General features: G+C 38.2%; 1 protein-coding gene across 3 annotated transcripts in view; it reads left to right on the top strand.

The window, feature by feature from the left end:
• Positions 1 to 16,405, top strand: part of Arhgap6 (Rho GTPase activating protein 6) — a 254,670-nt gene that overhangs the window by 162,453 nt on the left and 75,812 nt on the right. For all 3 annotated transcript variants that reach the window (XM_036175165.1, XM_036175166.1, XM_036175167.1), the window contains exon 2: positions 4,595 to 4,754. In XM_036175165.1, the coding sequence (XP_036031058.1) occupies positions 4,595 to 4,754 (160 nt within the window). The remainder of the gene's footprint in view (positions 1 to 4,594; positions 4,755 to 16,405) is intronic.

Raw genomic sequence — 16,405 nt, 5'->3', positions numbered from 1 at the left:
CTTGGTCAGGGCAGTTTATTGAGTGTGGTTAAAGAGATACTCCAATCCCCAAACACATAACAAAACAGTGTGGTGTAGGCTCAAACCAAAATTATTTCAATCAATTTTATTTCATGTAAAAATCAAGTCTGTTTGTAAAGACACACAGACCAGCTCAAAAGAATGAACTTTCTGAATAAAACATAGATATTGGGTTTTGAGTTTGCTTTTTGATTCTTTTGCCTAAATGTGGATACAGCATACACTTCTGATGAGAGCTAGCCTGGCTATCTCAGTTGGTAGAGCATGAGACTCTTAATCTCAGGGTCGTGGTTTTGGGCCCCACGTTGGGTGCCAGATATTAGTGAAATTATTACGGCCACTCCATATAGTTAAAAGGGAGGTTTATTTTGTGGGGTTCCTTACAAATGAAGGGATAGGTAGGTTGTAGGGTCTGGCAAAGGTATGGCACAGTCCAGCAGTGTTCTCTGGAGAACTCTTCTAGGTTATCTCCAGCGTCCAGGGTCCGGGCACCAAGAGATCCCTCTCATTTGGATCCTGGGTCTTCAGTGTCCTCTCTCAGCTATACCTTGTAGGCATGACCATTACTGAAGCCTCAGTGGGGGTTGGAACATCCAGGCCAAGGCTGGAATGGCTGCCTGCTACAGATATCTCCCTAGTTAATACTGTTGGTGAGTTGCTTTCCAGTTAATCAAAATTATATTTCATTGAGAATTTTGTTTGCTTTTTATAAATTGTTTAGTGGCATTTGTATTTCTTAAGGCTGGTTCAAAAATAGGTACCACAGTTGTTTATGGGCATAATATACAGAGTCCTACATAATATGCATAAAATATATAGATCATGTCTCTGAGGATAAACAAAATATATAAGTGATTGTTAAGATTTCCTGACACCATGATTTTAAGGGTATTTTCTGCACTTTGAGCTTAACAGTAGACCTAATGTATACTCCATTAGGGTTGCTCACTCTCTGAACTATTAGTATTTTGAATCACTTAGACATTTACTGTGGCAAAATATTTCATGCATTATAAAATTTGTAGTATCTCTGGCTTAGTCCCTCCAGGTATCAGACACACACACACACACACACACACACACACACACACACACACACACACACGGGCATGCACGTGAGGGCATACATGATAATCTCCCTCCCTTTCAATTGGGATGACCAAAATGTCTCCCATCATTGGCAAAAGGCAACTTATAGAAGACAGAAGACATTATCAATCCTTTCACAGTGTAATATGATGATAAATCAAAATACTGGGTTCAGGGGAAGGAGAGGGTTAAAAATGGGTTCCAAGAGCTCAACAATGAATGAATCATTCATTTATGAGCAAAATGGTCACTAAGAAAAAATGCTGACCTGGAACACACATTTGAGAACTGAGACGCCTCCAGAACACACTCTAGGCTGTGCTGGTGGGCTTTGGTGATCTTTCTGGGAATGATTTTGTAATTTTCTGCTATTGCTGACTTCTGTGTTTATGTCTTACCTTTTCCATGAAATTTGATGAGTACGCATGTGTGACCATAGATTAAGCCTTTCCTGGATCACATGTAATCATATTTTTTTATACTTGTATACTAACAATTCTGCTTGGCTCATTAAAATATCTTTTCAAGTTTGAATCAAAATGCTTAGTTTGACATTCTCTTCTCCTCTCTCTGTCTCTCTCTCTCTCTGTCTCTCTCTCTGTCTCTCTCTCTCTGTCTCTCTCTCTCACACACACACACACACGTGTGTGTGTGTGTGTGTGTTTGGTTTGGGGGGATAGTTTCTACATAGCCCAAGCTGTCTTCAATCTCAAGACCCTCTAGGGTCTATGTCCCCAGTACTGAACTCACATGTATACACCACCATGCCCAGATGCCCAACATCTCTGCATTTCTTATCTTTTCATCTTTGATTTGTTCTCTCCTTGATTTCTTTAAGAAATTTCTTTTCATCCTCCTTTTCTTTGAAGATCTGATTGTGTTCCTCTTTTGGTCAGTGTTTCTAATATACTGGCCTTTAGCTATTGAGGAAAAAACAATGAATCTACTTTGCATTGCTTACACAAAAAGCTTCAGATAGATTTTAGGACCGTATATAGGCCAAGAGCCAAATGCAGCCTGCATATCTGATTTTGTAAATGAAGTTTTATGGAACTATGCCACAATGCATTCTTTTATAAATTATCTATGGCTACTTGAATGCCCCAGAGGCAGTTAAGTTGTTGAGACAGGATCAAGGTGGCCTACAAAACATGAAATATTTACTGTCTGACTCTTGACAGAAAAGGGTTGCCAATCCCTGCTAATAAGTAATTGAGTCCTCCACAGGTCACATTTTCAAATACTTTTTTTAAAAAGAGTATGTGATTTCATTGTGACATTTAGATAAAAATCAGTTTCCTTAGATATCCAAATTTCAAGCCAAGTGGTGGTGGTGCAGCCTGTAATCCCAGCACTGGGAGGCAGAGGCAGGTGGATCTCTGTGAGTTTGAGGCCAGCCTGGGCTACAGAGCTAATCTAGGACTGGCTCCAAAGCTACAGAGAAACCCTGCCTCGAAAAAAAAATCCAAACTTCATATCTAAAAGACACAAATATAGGCTAGCAAGATGGCTCAGAGGGCAAATGCACTTAATACTGATCTTGGGGACATGAGTACAATATAAGGAAGCCCAGAATGGAAGAAAAAAATTGATTGTCCTAAGTTGTCCTCTGACATCCACACATATTCTTTGACCTGCCTGTACCTGTGCCTACACGCATACACACACACACACACACACACACACACACACACACACACACACACACTCACACACACACATACACACACACAAATAAACAATTGTGAAACAAAATTTAAGGTCACAAACTCATCTAAGATTTCTCATCTGAGGAAAAATGCAAATCACAGATAACATAATGTATTGAATACTAGTCTCCAGGGATGTGAATTAGTGGCACAGCCAAGACCTGAGTCTCCAGATCTTAACTGCTTAAACTTGAGCTTGCTCCATTAGACGAAACAAAGAAAAAATGTACTGGTCTTGGACTTTTCTTCAGTTGACCAAGTGTAGCAGCAGCCTACTCTCTTGGGGAGTACATTTGTTAACTCACTCTTCCCCCCACATTACCCTCCCAGAGCTTACTAAGAACATGTGAGTGCTTACTAGCCACTGGATATTAATTCATGTAAGACCACTGCCAACAAAATTCCCTCTTGATTGTGGAGGGAATGCTGCCTCTTTGAATCCATGGCACTGTGTCTGTTATCTATGATTTGTAGAATGGCCTCTTATGAAGGAAGGAATGGTGAGTTTCAGAGAAGTGGGAAGTAGTATTTCATCACATTCTCCCAATCTTCAGTGTGCTTGGGAGCCAGCACTCTCTGCGTGAATGCATACACATAAACATACTCTTACAGTTGTAGGAAGACATGCTTAGATTTACTGACATATAGCACTTTAAAATCGTGTCTCTATAAATTTGAATGATTGCTGATCATCTGTCTGTACATATTTTGTTTAAATGGCTCATGAAAGTGCTGTAAGTAAAAACAGTAGTTACTATTTTGCCATAGACTTTAAAGCCATACGTTTTTAGCTTAGCCCTTAGGATTTGGTGAAAATTATTCAACCTCCCCAAGACACAAGTTCATCTCCAGTACTATACTATCATAATTGTGGATACTATATTGCCAGAGTAATATAATGTACCTTAAGCATTTATTATATATGTGTTCAGAGTTGAAATATGTCTGGTGTTCAGTGTTGTTGTGTTCTATATCCACAGGCAAAACTGACCATGAAGCAAACATTTCCTAAAATGAAAATCTTACATTTGTACTGAACATGTACAGATCTTTTTTTCTGCCATTATTCTCTAAATGAAGCATTACAACAATCATTTATACAGCATCTAAACTGTAGTAGCTAGTAAAAGAAATCTAGAAATTATTCAAAGCATACAAGAGGATACATGTGACAATAGTGAGAGTTTAAAATAAAAGTCTTGAACACCTGTATATTTGAATAAGCACAGGGACTACTGCAAGAGATGCCCCCAGATACTAAATAAAAATTATACTGTTATATAGTATAATTTAGCTATATCATTTATTCAATGCTGCTATTATGTTATCAATAAGGTTAAAAAATGCTGGCCACCTCAGTGGGTTGCTAGATAGATTAAAAACCACATCGCACAAACAATGACACACAGCACTCTTTCAAATGATAACAAGTAACAGCACAGTTCTTCCTGTTATGAAGATACACACAAAAAATAGTTTCTATATATACCTGTAAGAAGAAGTAAGACCCTTGCAACTTCTTTCCACTTGGTTTTCCTTGGTCTATTTATGCAACATCAGTGAGTTTTTGACCCAGCAGTCACTTTAGCCAGTTGAATTTTTGCAACCATGTAAAAGAATTCATGCTAAACTAAGACAGAATTTGGTTTGAGGACTAGACAGCCAGCTATGGAACACAAGTGTGAAAATTTGTTTGCCTTTTTTACCACCTAAGAGAGAAGAAGTTTGTGACAAATGAACTGTGTAACACTTAATGTCTTTCCCTTGGCCTGCAGGGTGACTTCACGTGGAACAGCATGTCTGGCCGCAGTGTGCACTTGAGGTCAGTCCCCATCCAGAGCCTCTCAGAGCTGGAGCGGGCACGGCTGCAGGAAGTGGCTTTTTATCAGTTGCAGCAGGACTGTTACCTGGGCTGTCAGATCACCATCCCCAAAGGTAAGGCCCTGTTCGCACGTTATACCTTTCTGTGGGGCCTCTGCCAGTCAACCACCTGTTCTGCCAAAGCCACAGGCTGCAGATTCTTCTCACGCCTGGCATTAATGCAGAATGGAAACTATAGCTTCTTGGTGGGTGGCTGGTATCCCTGTCTATTTTGAAAGATGTGTCCAAGCAGGACAGTTCGCACGCCAGCTAATTAAAACAAGCAAACCAACAAAATGGTTAACTGGTAGTCTTTCAATGGAAAGCCAGGAATAATCTCAAAAGTCTTCATGGCTTCACATCAATCAAGGAGAAAGCATACAGAGAGGTGAACTAAAACGTTTGGAAGACAAACTGTGACTGATATGTAGGATGAATGGAAAATTTCTTAATTAAAAACATAAATAAATAAATAATTATAGAGGAGAAAAAAAGGTTTGGAAGACAAGCTGGGCCTGTCTCAATTTGATTTCAAAGTCAACATCTTCGAAGAGTGCCTCGGATCTGTTAAGCTTGCAGGTTTGATTTCATGCAAACTGAGAAAGCTATGGCCATGAACTCAATATGTAGCCAGTCTTTCCTGATGTACCTGCTTGCCTGGTGCTTCGACACAGGGACCGATTTCCATAAAGCTGAGAAGCAGGCACCAGAATTCTTTTAGTCCATAGAAGTGTGTCTCTGAACAGTTATTGTAATCTGTAAAGGCAGTTTTTATATTTGCATGAAGCAAAAAATTCACTTGAGGCAGAATGGAAAACCATAATCCATTATGAAGATTATAGTAAACATATTCACAAAAAGATTTGACCAATACTCTTCAAATTAAAAAAAAGGGGGGGTAGAATAGGGACAGCAAGCTTCTGAAAGGTTATGGATATTTATCAGATATTAAGTCCATGAATACATGTGCGTTATAGCTTATCTCAAAATTCCCTGGAGGTTCATGTGTTGAAGGTTTTATCCCTATTGCTGGGGTATGGCTTTAGGAATGTAATTGGATCCCAAGGGCTCTGACATTTATCAATAGGTTCATCCAATGACAAAAATCATGAGTGAATTGATTATGAGGAGGTGGTGAAAACTGCAAGGGATAGAAGTAAGGGGGTTGGGGTAGGTCATTAGAGCATGCATATGAAAGTAAGTCTGCTCCAAGCAAGGCTTCCTCTCTGTCTGCCTCCTTGCCATCATGAACGTGCAGTTCTTTTCTACCACAATCTTATGATGCTCTGCCTCAAAATAGGTGCAGACACAGGGGATCCAAGTAACCATGGACTGAAACCTATAATACCACATGTATTTGTTCCTTTTCAGGTATTTTGCTGCAGCCACACACAGAAAAAAAAAAACTAACTAGCACAATGTATCACGTGTGTGTGTGTGTGTGTGTGTGTGTGTGTGTGTGTGTGTGTGTGTGTGTGTGTGTGTGTGTAATGTAGTTCTCAAGTAGAGATGATTTTGCCTCCTGTCTCCCACAGGACATCTGCCAGTTTCTGGCCATGCATTTGGTTATCATACTTTGAAAGAAGGTTCTACTGGCATCAAGAGTGTTCAAGCCAGAAATATTGCTAAATCACCTGTAATACATGTGACAGCCTTCCTCAATAGTTATTATCAGGTCCCAAATATTCAAGGGCCAAGGCTGAGCCCCTTTACCTTACATACAAACATATGCTCCCATTCTTCCATTCACAGTGCTGATAGGTCTGTCTTTTGTTTTTGTTTTGCTTCTAGATGGGGCTGTACTAGTTGAGGAGTCTACAGACTAGAATTTAGGAACTCATTTTATCATCCCCCCCTCCACTGACACACTAGTCATATGGACTTAGATGATTTACCTTTGCAATAGGAGAGTTAGTTCTTGATTTTACAAGGAGTAACATGAAATTCTGCATACAGACAACTGGGAATCAATCCTTCTCAAGACCCAGCTATACCACTCTTGGGCATATACCAGAGGAATGCTCAATCACAGGGACACATGCTCAACTATGTTCATAGCAGCATTTTTTGTAGTAGCCAGAACCTGGAAACAACCTAGATGTCCCTCAAGTGAAGAATGGATTAAGAAAATGTGGTACATATACACAATGGAGTACTATTGAGCAGAGAAGACAATGACATCATGAGGTTTGCAGGCAAATGGATGGAACTAGAAAATATCCTGAGTGAGGTAACCCATATTCAGCAGTACAAACATGTTATGTACTCACTCATAAGTGGATACTAGATGTAAAGCAAAGGATAACCAGACTACAACCCAGAGCTACAGGGAAGCTAACTAACAAGGAGGACCCTAAGATTGCCATGGGAAGGGGAAATAGATGAGATCTCTGTGAGTAAACTGAGGATGAGGGGTGGGCAACGGAGGGTAGGGATTAGGGGAGGAGAACATAAGGGAATGGGATGCTCAAGCTGGAACAGGGATGGAGTGGGAAAGCAATGAGAGAGATGACATGATGGAGGGAGATATCATGGGGATAGAGAGAAAACGGGTGCTTTAGAAGTTCCCTGAAATCCCCAGAGATGACCCCAATTTGGACTACTAGAAATAGTGGAGAGGGTGCCTGAACTGAACTGGTTTACTCCAGTAATAAGATCAGTGAATATCCTGTCATCACAGAACTTTTCTCCAGTGGCTAATGGAGGCAGATGCAGAGATCCACAACCAAACACCAGGCAGAGCTCCAGGAGTCCAGTAGGAGAGAGAGGGGGGCATTCTATGAGCAAGTGCATCAGGATCATGATGGGGAAATCTGCAGAAACAGCCAAACCAAACTAGTGGGAACTCATGAAAGTTGCATCAATGGCTGTCGAGCTTGCATGGGACTGGAGTAGAACCTCTGCATGGCAAGACAATCGTGTAGCTTGATCTGCTTGGGGGCCCCCTGGTGGTAGAATCAGAATCCATCCCTGGTGCATGAGGGGACTTTTGGGAGCCCGCTACCTATGATGGGACACCTCTTGTAACCTTGAGGCAGGGGGAAAAGCTAGGATTTGCCTCTACTGGATGTTCCTCCCCACGGGAGGCCTTGCCTTCTTGTGGGGGGGGGGGGGTGAAGGCCGGTGGCCTCTGGAAGAGGGAGATCATTGATTGATGTGTAAAATGAATGAAAAAAATTTCTTAAAAAAAAGAAAAAATAGACCGGGCAGTGGTGGTGCACGCCTTTAATCCCAGCACTCAGGAGGCAGAGGCAGGTGGATATCTGTGAGTTTGAGGCCAGCCTGGTCTACAGAGCGAGATCCAGGAAAGGCGCAAAGCTACACAGAGAAACCCTGTCTCGAAAAACAAAACAAAACAAAACAAAAAAAACAAACAAAGAAAGAAAGAAAAGAAAAAATGGAAAAAGAAAAATGGAAGGTACAAATAAATTATATTTTCTTCTTGGTATCGTTGGAAATAGTGGTTATAACAAAATGGTTTGTGTAATTACGGTTATGGTCATTTTGACATTATTGATAGGAATATATGAATTGAATGCTATCAAAATATTATGCAAAATAGTGGCAGTATAAAATTTTAATATTACTATTTAAAGATAACACTTTGTATTTTCTGTTACTTGGCATTCTGTCAGGTTTTGACTTTCAATAAATAAAATTCCCCTACTATAAAAAAAAAGATTTCTAAGTACAGAGTTTGCAATTGGGTGATAAGTCTTAGGGACAGGCCTTGTTTTTTTCTTTAGGCTGACATCTGATACTCTGTTTTGGGCTATGATGGAGTTCAGAATCAAGATAGGGTATAGCTATGGACTGATGAGATATGTATGCCAATAACAGAAGCCGTGTTTCTTTGGCTTTCTTGTCATGATAATTGAAGTCACCTCTGCCATCCTTATTCTGTGTCATTCCATTTCATGCGAATCTCACACATAGATACCCTCAGCCCAGATGAAATGTTCTTGTGCAGTTCTGCAAACTACCAGGTCATACTACCATTTCACTTACAGGCTTTCCTACCTTGCCTGGCCTTGCTTTGCTTATAAAGTGTAGGAGAAACTTGTCCTTCCTACCCACTTAGCAAACAAGTGCCCTATGTAACCACCAACAATAATCCCATCTCCTTTTCATGAACGCAAACATTCTTGGCATTCCTAAAAAAAGTGGAAGTTTTGGCAAATGCAGTTTATAATGAAGGGCATGATAACTTTGAAAGATCTTTTAGTTTAATGCATATGAGATAAGCTATCAGGAAAGAGATTATTGTTTGTAGCACTACTTTAAATTCTAGTTAATTTGGTGTTTCTCTTTGTTCATGGTTTTGGAAGAGGCCATAAAAGAAAACAGCCATTAGCAAATAGAACTGCTATAAAATTTGTCTGCTAGAGACTCTGTCTATAACTGTGTGGTTCCAAACACCTTCAAGGAATGATTCATGCTATTGAGTTGTTACAAAATGTCACCAGGCCATGAGGGATATTTTCATATTTTCTATCAAAATGAAAATTAATGGCTTAAAAATAAGTTTTATTATTTATAGAAGAAAAAAGTTGTGACTAAGTAGGAAAAGTCAGCTGTCAGACAAGAATTTTTGGAAGTATTGTTTGGGGTAGGTAATTTATAGACATGGAATACCAACTGAGCTCTTTTGAATGTGTGACCAGTGCCAAATGCTATGATAGCATCTATAGGATGGATGTGTCCACTTAGTTCCCAGGCAAACTCCCAAGTAGAAGTTCTAAACAGTGTCAGATTCATTATGTGAATAATTCCCCAAGGAAAATAAACACAGCATCCAGTGTCTGGAACCTAAAGAAATAATACCATTCCTGATAAGACAGGAGACACATTGGACATGAAAACCTATTAAAACTCACATTTGCATTTCCTGTCACTTGGGGATGAATGTATAAGATGATTTGTGGATACTGGAGCTTCCTGGTCTCGAACAAAGATAAACTGGCATACTCCATAGCTTCAAAATTCATCAGAGAGAGGGAAGAATTGAGGCTCAGAGGGTTGGGAAGTCACTGAGATAATTCTCTAGAATGAATAACAGTGGAGAATTTTACCTTGGCTGGTGCCATAATGACTAGACATTGACTACATGGGCAAAGACTCAGGTGAGTTACAAGATGGGAGGGAACCATGTAGAATTTCAGTTCATATTGCTTCTGCACTTCCAGGGAAGTAGGATGTAGTTTTATTTAGCAGTAAAGATGGGGAGGAGGTCTTAGAAGTCTGGGAAAGAGAAAAAGAAGTGGGATCTAATGGACCAGCAATAATGCTGGATTTCAGAGAAGTTGAATATCCATCTGGAATTAGTAGTTGGAAATTTAGACTGCATAATAAGCTTCCTGGTGTTTAAACATTGTTAAAACTAATACACTTCATTTTTACATTAAATTCCTTCACCCTAGTTTTCAAAATCTCCTTCAATTAATATTATAATGGAGTTAAATGAAAGGGGAGAGGCTCATAACTAATTTAAAATGTGTCTGCACTCTGCAGAATGATGACACTCCAAACGTGGACACATCTTAATCCTATGATTAACACATTAGCTCATAGGACAGAAAAAAATCTTTCAAATGTAATACAGTAATATTTTTTACATAGGGCAATTATCCTACATTGTCTGAAAGGGCCCAGACTAATCACATGATTAATTGTAAATGAAGAAACTTCCCAGCCATAGTCAGGAAGGAAGGGGTTATGGAAGGATTGTCAGAGAGATACAATGCTGTTGGTTTTGAAGATGAAACAAATGAGCCATAATAAAAGGGATATAAATGGCCCTGGGAGATGGGCAAGTCAATGGAATAGATTCTCTCCCAAAGTGCCCCAAAGGATGCAGTCCTTCTGACACCTTTAGTTTAGCCCACTGAGATCCATTTCAGACTTTTACATCCAGCATTGCAAAGCAATAAATTAGAATTGTTGATTTCTAAGTTTGGGGTCATTTGTTACAGCAGTGTTAGGAAACCAAAATATTATCCAAGGGAATCATTAAAATGAAAGACAATGGGGTTTAAGTTGAATATGAATGGACGATAGGGTGCTTGTTGTAGTTGTTAATGCCAATACTCAGAAATCTGAGGTAGGAAGATGGAGTTCAAGGCCAGCTTGGGCTATATTGCAGGCTCCAGAATCAAAATAGGGAGAATAGCAAACATATTGTTCACTTAAGTAAAAAAATCAATAATATAAAGATGCCAACTATGCCATTAATAATCTATAAACTGAATGTGATTCCAAATAGTAGCACCAATGTAAATTTTTGAACTTTCACAAAATTGACCTTTACATAATTTAAGCCACTAATTGTGTGAATACAGTCAGGCAGTATATAATCAACCTAACAGAGATTATCCTTGCTCACTTATTAAAGTGCACCATGAAACTCAAGCAATTAAAAGCATATTTTGCTGATGTACAATAGAGAGGTAAGTAAGTAAGAGATAACAGTTAAAAATAAACCAAAATATGTATGAGAATCTATTATATGACAAGGATGTATTATTTTCATTATCAGGGGAACTTATGGAATATTGTTATATTTGAGTCAATGAGACAATCACTGAAGAAGAAAAAAGTTTGATTCTGACTTCTTACATAAAAATAAATTGATGTAAAAGAAATACTTGAAGATTAAAAATGAAAGTATAAATGGAGAAGAAAAACATTAGGGTATGTCACTGTATTATAAAGGCACCACCCAGAAAACATAAAAAGGAACAAATCCCACAATATAAAAAACATGGGGCTAGGGAGATGGCCCAGGAGGTAAAGTATTTGTCACAAAAACGTGAAGACCTAGATTTGAACCCTAGCACCCACATAAAAGCTGGGCATGGTGTGAAGGAGGCATAGACAAGAAGATCCTAGGAGCTTTCTGGTGAGCCAATCTAGGCAAATTGATGAGCTCCAGGTTCAGTGGAAGACCCTGTATTTAAGACGTAAATTAAGGATGAGAGTGATTAAGGAAGATGATCAATGCTGACCTCTAACCTCCATATACAAGTACACATATATGCTTGCAGAACTGCATATGCACAAAAATAGAATCATTTGTGTGCCAAATAAATACATACAGTTTTATCATACATTTTGACCAATGAGATGTTGACTTATAACATAAAAGGAAGAAAGAAATCTAGATAAAATGTAAACAAAGTACAGACAATTCACAGTAAAATACATTAAATATAAATATAAAAATTTTAAAAGCCACCATTATATCTATTGGAGATGCACAAGCTCAGCAGTAAGTTTTTTTTCTTTCAGATTGTCACAGATCCAAAATGTTGGATAATATATTTCATAGGAAAATGAACATTTTTCATATACTGTTGATAGGGATGTAAACTATTGCATTCCAATTTGAAATTCTAATTTGAAATAGCCCACCAATTCTTCTGACAACATTTGTCATATCTAATATACTTGCTGAATTAGTTAAGCTAGGCTAACAGCTTGATTCCTTAGAAAAATGTCTATGTTTCTCAAGCATCATTCAATGCAGATTGGTCAAAGAGAAAGGTTGATTCTGTTCCATGCAGCTACACAGATGCAGGCTTTTTGTATCCTGAGGCCTGTCCCTTCTTTATATTTACTGATCCAGGAGATTAAAAATACTAAATAACCAATAAACATTTTCATCAACTTTATAAAATGAGGTTGCAGCTTCTCAACTTAAGATTTAAAATGCAGCAGCTTTTAAAATCCTAGAGAACATAAAGAAATCTTCAGTGGCTCTCATCAGACGGTTTCTATCAGGATTTATCAGATTTCTCCCTGTCAGATAGAGGGATTACCCCTATGGAAACAACCAGGGATGATTTGACTGTTCTGATTGCTGCATTTGCAGGGTCTCTTTAAATCAGACTAACTAGTCTATAAATAACACAGACTTTACTACCAGAACCAGGAAGCACATGGGGAAAGATCTTAAATATCATGTAATGTGTTAAATTTAATGAATATTTGATAGCTTCTTAACAGTAGTGGTCAAAGTTAGGAGTTAATAAATGAACTAGTGGGTCCAAACTAAGTAACAGCTCAGGTTTGTAAATTAAGTTATATTGGAAAATTTGACATGTTTGTTAATTAGTATAGCATGCATGGGTGCTTTTACTACACATCATAGTGAGAAGTTATGATAAAAGCTGGAGAGATGGTTCAGTGGCTAAGAGTGCTTACTACTCTTTCAGAAGACCTGAGTTCAGTTTCTAGCACCTATGTCAGGTGGCTCACAACTGCCTCTAACTCCAGCCCCAGGGGATCTGACCACTGTTATGGACTCCGTGGGCACACACACACACAAGTGCATACACTCACAAAACACATGTATTTCTGACAATTGTGTAGCTTGGTCTTCTTATGGGACTCCTAACAGTTGGAGCAGGGGCTGCCTTTGAATCTTTTGCTGGCTTTTGGGCTATTCCTCATATTGGGTTGCCTTGTCCAGCCTTAATACCGGGAGAGGTGTTTAGTGTTACTGAAACTTTGATATGCCATCTTTTGCTGACATCTATGGAAGTCCTGCCCTTTTCTGAATGGGAATGGAGGAGGAGTGGATGTGGGGGAGCAAAGGGGAGGGAGTAGGGAGGTACTGGGAAGAGAGGATAAGGAAAACTGTGGTTGGGTTGTAAAATTAATTAATTAATTAAAAAATAAAACCAAGCTGAAAATGCCCAATGAAATAAAACTAATATAATAGAAGGGATAAGTATGATTGAAGCATAAAATGTACTTGTATAGAAATAGCATATTGAAACCCCTTATTTTGTATAGGTAAACAACAGTATATCTTATATGCAACAATATGGCTATTCTGCCCTTTGTAGGAAAAAATGCTGATTTAAGGTAAAAAGAAAGAAAGTAACTGACTTTTTCCACAATCAGTATAGGATATTACTGTAGGTGGGGTGGCTTAACCTCATTATATTTAAGTTTTTAAAGCCAAATCACTTCATAAGAAAAAAATGACATATTCATTTTCTTTAATTAATTTGTTTAATTTTACTTTTAAAATTAAAACTTTTATTTCTTTTCCTTCTTGTTTTAGTTAATTTCCAATATAAGAATTGAGAAAGATTTTATGAGTTTTGAAAATGGTATTAGTTAACAGTTTAAGAAGCTGCAGACAATGCTCTAGAAGAGAGTGCTCTGATTTTTTTTAAAGCACCTGACACCTCAGAATTGCTCAATTATATGGCCTCCTTATAAAGCAGGCCTTTGTCATTATCCTTTACTAAAACCCAAATTAGCAACTCAACAAAATAACAAAACCGGGTGTTCTTATAAGAACACTGCAGCTGCTTTCAGTTTGTGACTAGATGTTGATTTAGAAAGAGTAACCCAGTAGACAAGAGAAGCAAACTTAGATCAGTGCTTCTCAAGCTATGGGTCGTGACCCCTTTGGGGGGGGTGATCTAACAACCCTTTCACAAGGGTTACCTAAGACCATCATAAAACACAGATATTTATATTACAATTCATATCAGTAGCAAAATTACACTTATGAAGTAGCAACAAAAATAATTTTATGGTTGGGGGTCATCACAACATGAGGAACTGTAGTAAAGGGTCACAGCATTAGGAAGGTTGAGAACTATTGGCTTAGGTTGTCAAGTAGTAATCTGGATATCAAAGATCCCTATCCTGTGTTTATGCTATCGTTGCTGGAAATGTCCAGCTGTAATGTGCACAATCTGTTTGTAGAAACCTTTGGTATACATACAAATCAAGCTGAAATATGGACCAGAATTCACAATCTGCTAAAAATGCCAACAGAATCTAACACTACCAAATATGTATGACTTCTAGGCTTGGAAGGCCTCAGAGAGGGTCTCTGCTGCAAGGTGTTCTGGAATTAATGGTGCTTTCTTTGTTTCCACCACCCTTTCCTTGGTCCTCCTACAGAGGATCATTACTTCTTATGGGATGGGGCTATGTATCATTTGCCTTTGGATCTAGAACACCAGGTACAGGGCTCAGTACACTGCTAAGTCTGTAAGAAGTGAAAGAACACATGTATGTGCTTCTTTAAAGTTAAGCTTCCCTACCCTTGCAAAAAGCATTGGTCAACTTTCTCTCTTCTTCCCCAATATCTCCAGGAATGGGTTTGAAGTTACCTTAATGATTTCCTGTAGCTTCACCCTGTACTCATTTTCCAAATTTAATTGGTGGTCTTATGGATTAATGTGAGGTTTAAATGTAGTAACAACCATAATGAGTTTAAAGCATCTACTGACATCTCATACATTCTCCATAAAAGCTATCCATTTCCATCAACATGATAATTATCATTGTCATCATTGCTATATCACTTTGTCATGCATCTGCCCTCAACCCTATATCTCATCTTAATTATAGTCATGAACCTCTATTTGCTTTCTTTAATTCAGGATTTCTTCACTGTTTTGTCTATCACACCTATAACCACCCGAGTAATCATCAACCATGAAGCTTCTACTTTATTGGAAATTAAAAATCCCAGAGCTTCCTAATGCTTACTTATCTCACTGTTAAAATGATTTATAATACTATTTTATATAAAAGAAGAAATCCATTTAATTAATAGTCTATTATGATGATGCACTAAAGATTTAAATTTATGTTCTTGGAAAAGCAGGCTTTTAACATTTGCCTACAATCTACATTGAGAAATAAATACACTTTATATCTCAGCCTGGGAAACACATGAACCAAACAGTGCTCTCTTTAATGGAAATAAATTTAAATACTTCCTTTAGCATTCAAATATCCCCTTCTCTTTAATTGTGTGTCTCTTCCTAAAACACTTTTCCATGACCTACTACATTTTCCTGGTTCAATGGCAGATTCATGCTGTACAATTTGATCACTACATATTCCTGGAAAGTAAATAGAATGGAAAACAGGAAACCAGGAGGAAAAATAACAAAACTATCAATATGAATAACTTTTAATTGTTCTTTGCTTTGATTCTAGGGGACTTGGTAAGTCAGAAGGAACATTTTAAATGAAGCTAGGGCTAGAACCATGCCCTCAGTGGGAGCAACACCTGGGAAGTTTTCAATATATCTCCCCTACTCTCTTTAGTAATAACAAGCTTGATACACAGACCAAGGGAGATAAATATGGAGATAGAGAGAGAAAAGATGGAAATTCACAGAATAAACGAGCCATAGAACTAGCCTACTTCTAAATTACTTATAAAGTAAAATGAAGAATTCATATTTAAGCCATTTTTATTGAACTTCCATAATTTTTAGTTAAATGCATCTTACCAATGAGTAATCCAAACTCTACCCTAAGGTGTGTTTTTCTACTTTTATGTCCAGCAGACATGTCATGTAATGCCAAATATATATATGAAAAGGTATTCTCAAAAGTTCTGGATCTGTGTGTATTTGGTATTTGAAATGTATGTGTGTGTGTGTGTGTGTGTGTGTGTGTGTGTGTGTGTGTGTGTGTGTGTTTAAGATAAGGAGGATAAAAGATATCTTTCCCTGTGAGCTTTACCAATCTCTTGTGAACAGCATAGAAAACTTAGTATTACTAAAGGGAGCAGTGAAGCAGGATAGAAAACTCTCTGTGAGGGTCACTCCCACAGATTGGCCCTCGATGGTTAGGACACAGTTCTAGCCTTAGGTTTATTTTCATATCTCTATATAGCGAGCCATGTGAAAAGCAATCCATGTCCTCTAAGTGTCCCAGGTCACTCAACAGAGAAAATA

This window comes from Onychomys torridus, chromosome X (genome assembly GCF_903995425.1).
Source record: "Onychomys torridus chromosome X, mOncTor1.1, whole genome shotgun sequence".
In the NCBI taxonomy this organism is placed as follows: Eukaryota; Metazoa; Chordata; class Mammalia; order Rodentia; family Cricetidae; genus Onychomys; species Onychomys torridus.
The sequence above is the reverse complement of the archived record's forward strand: the minus strand, read 5'-3'. Positions and strand labels throughout refer to the sequence as shown.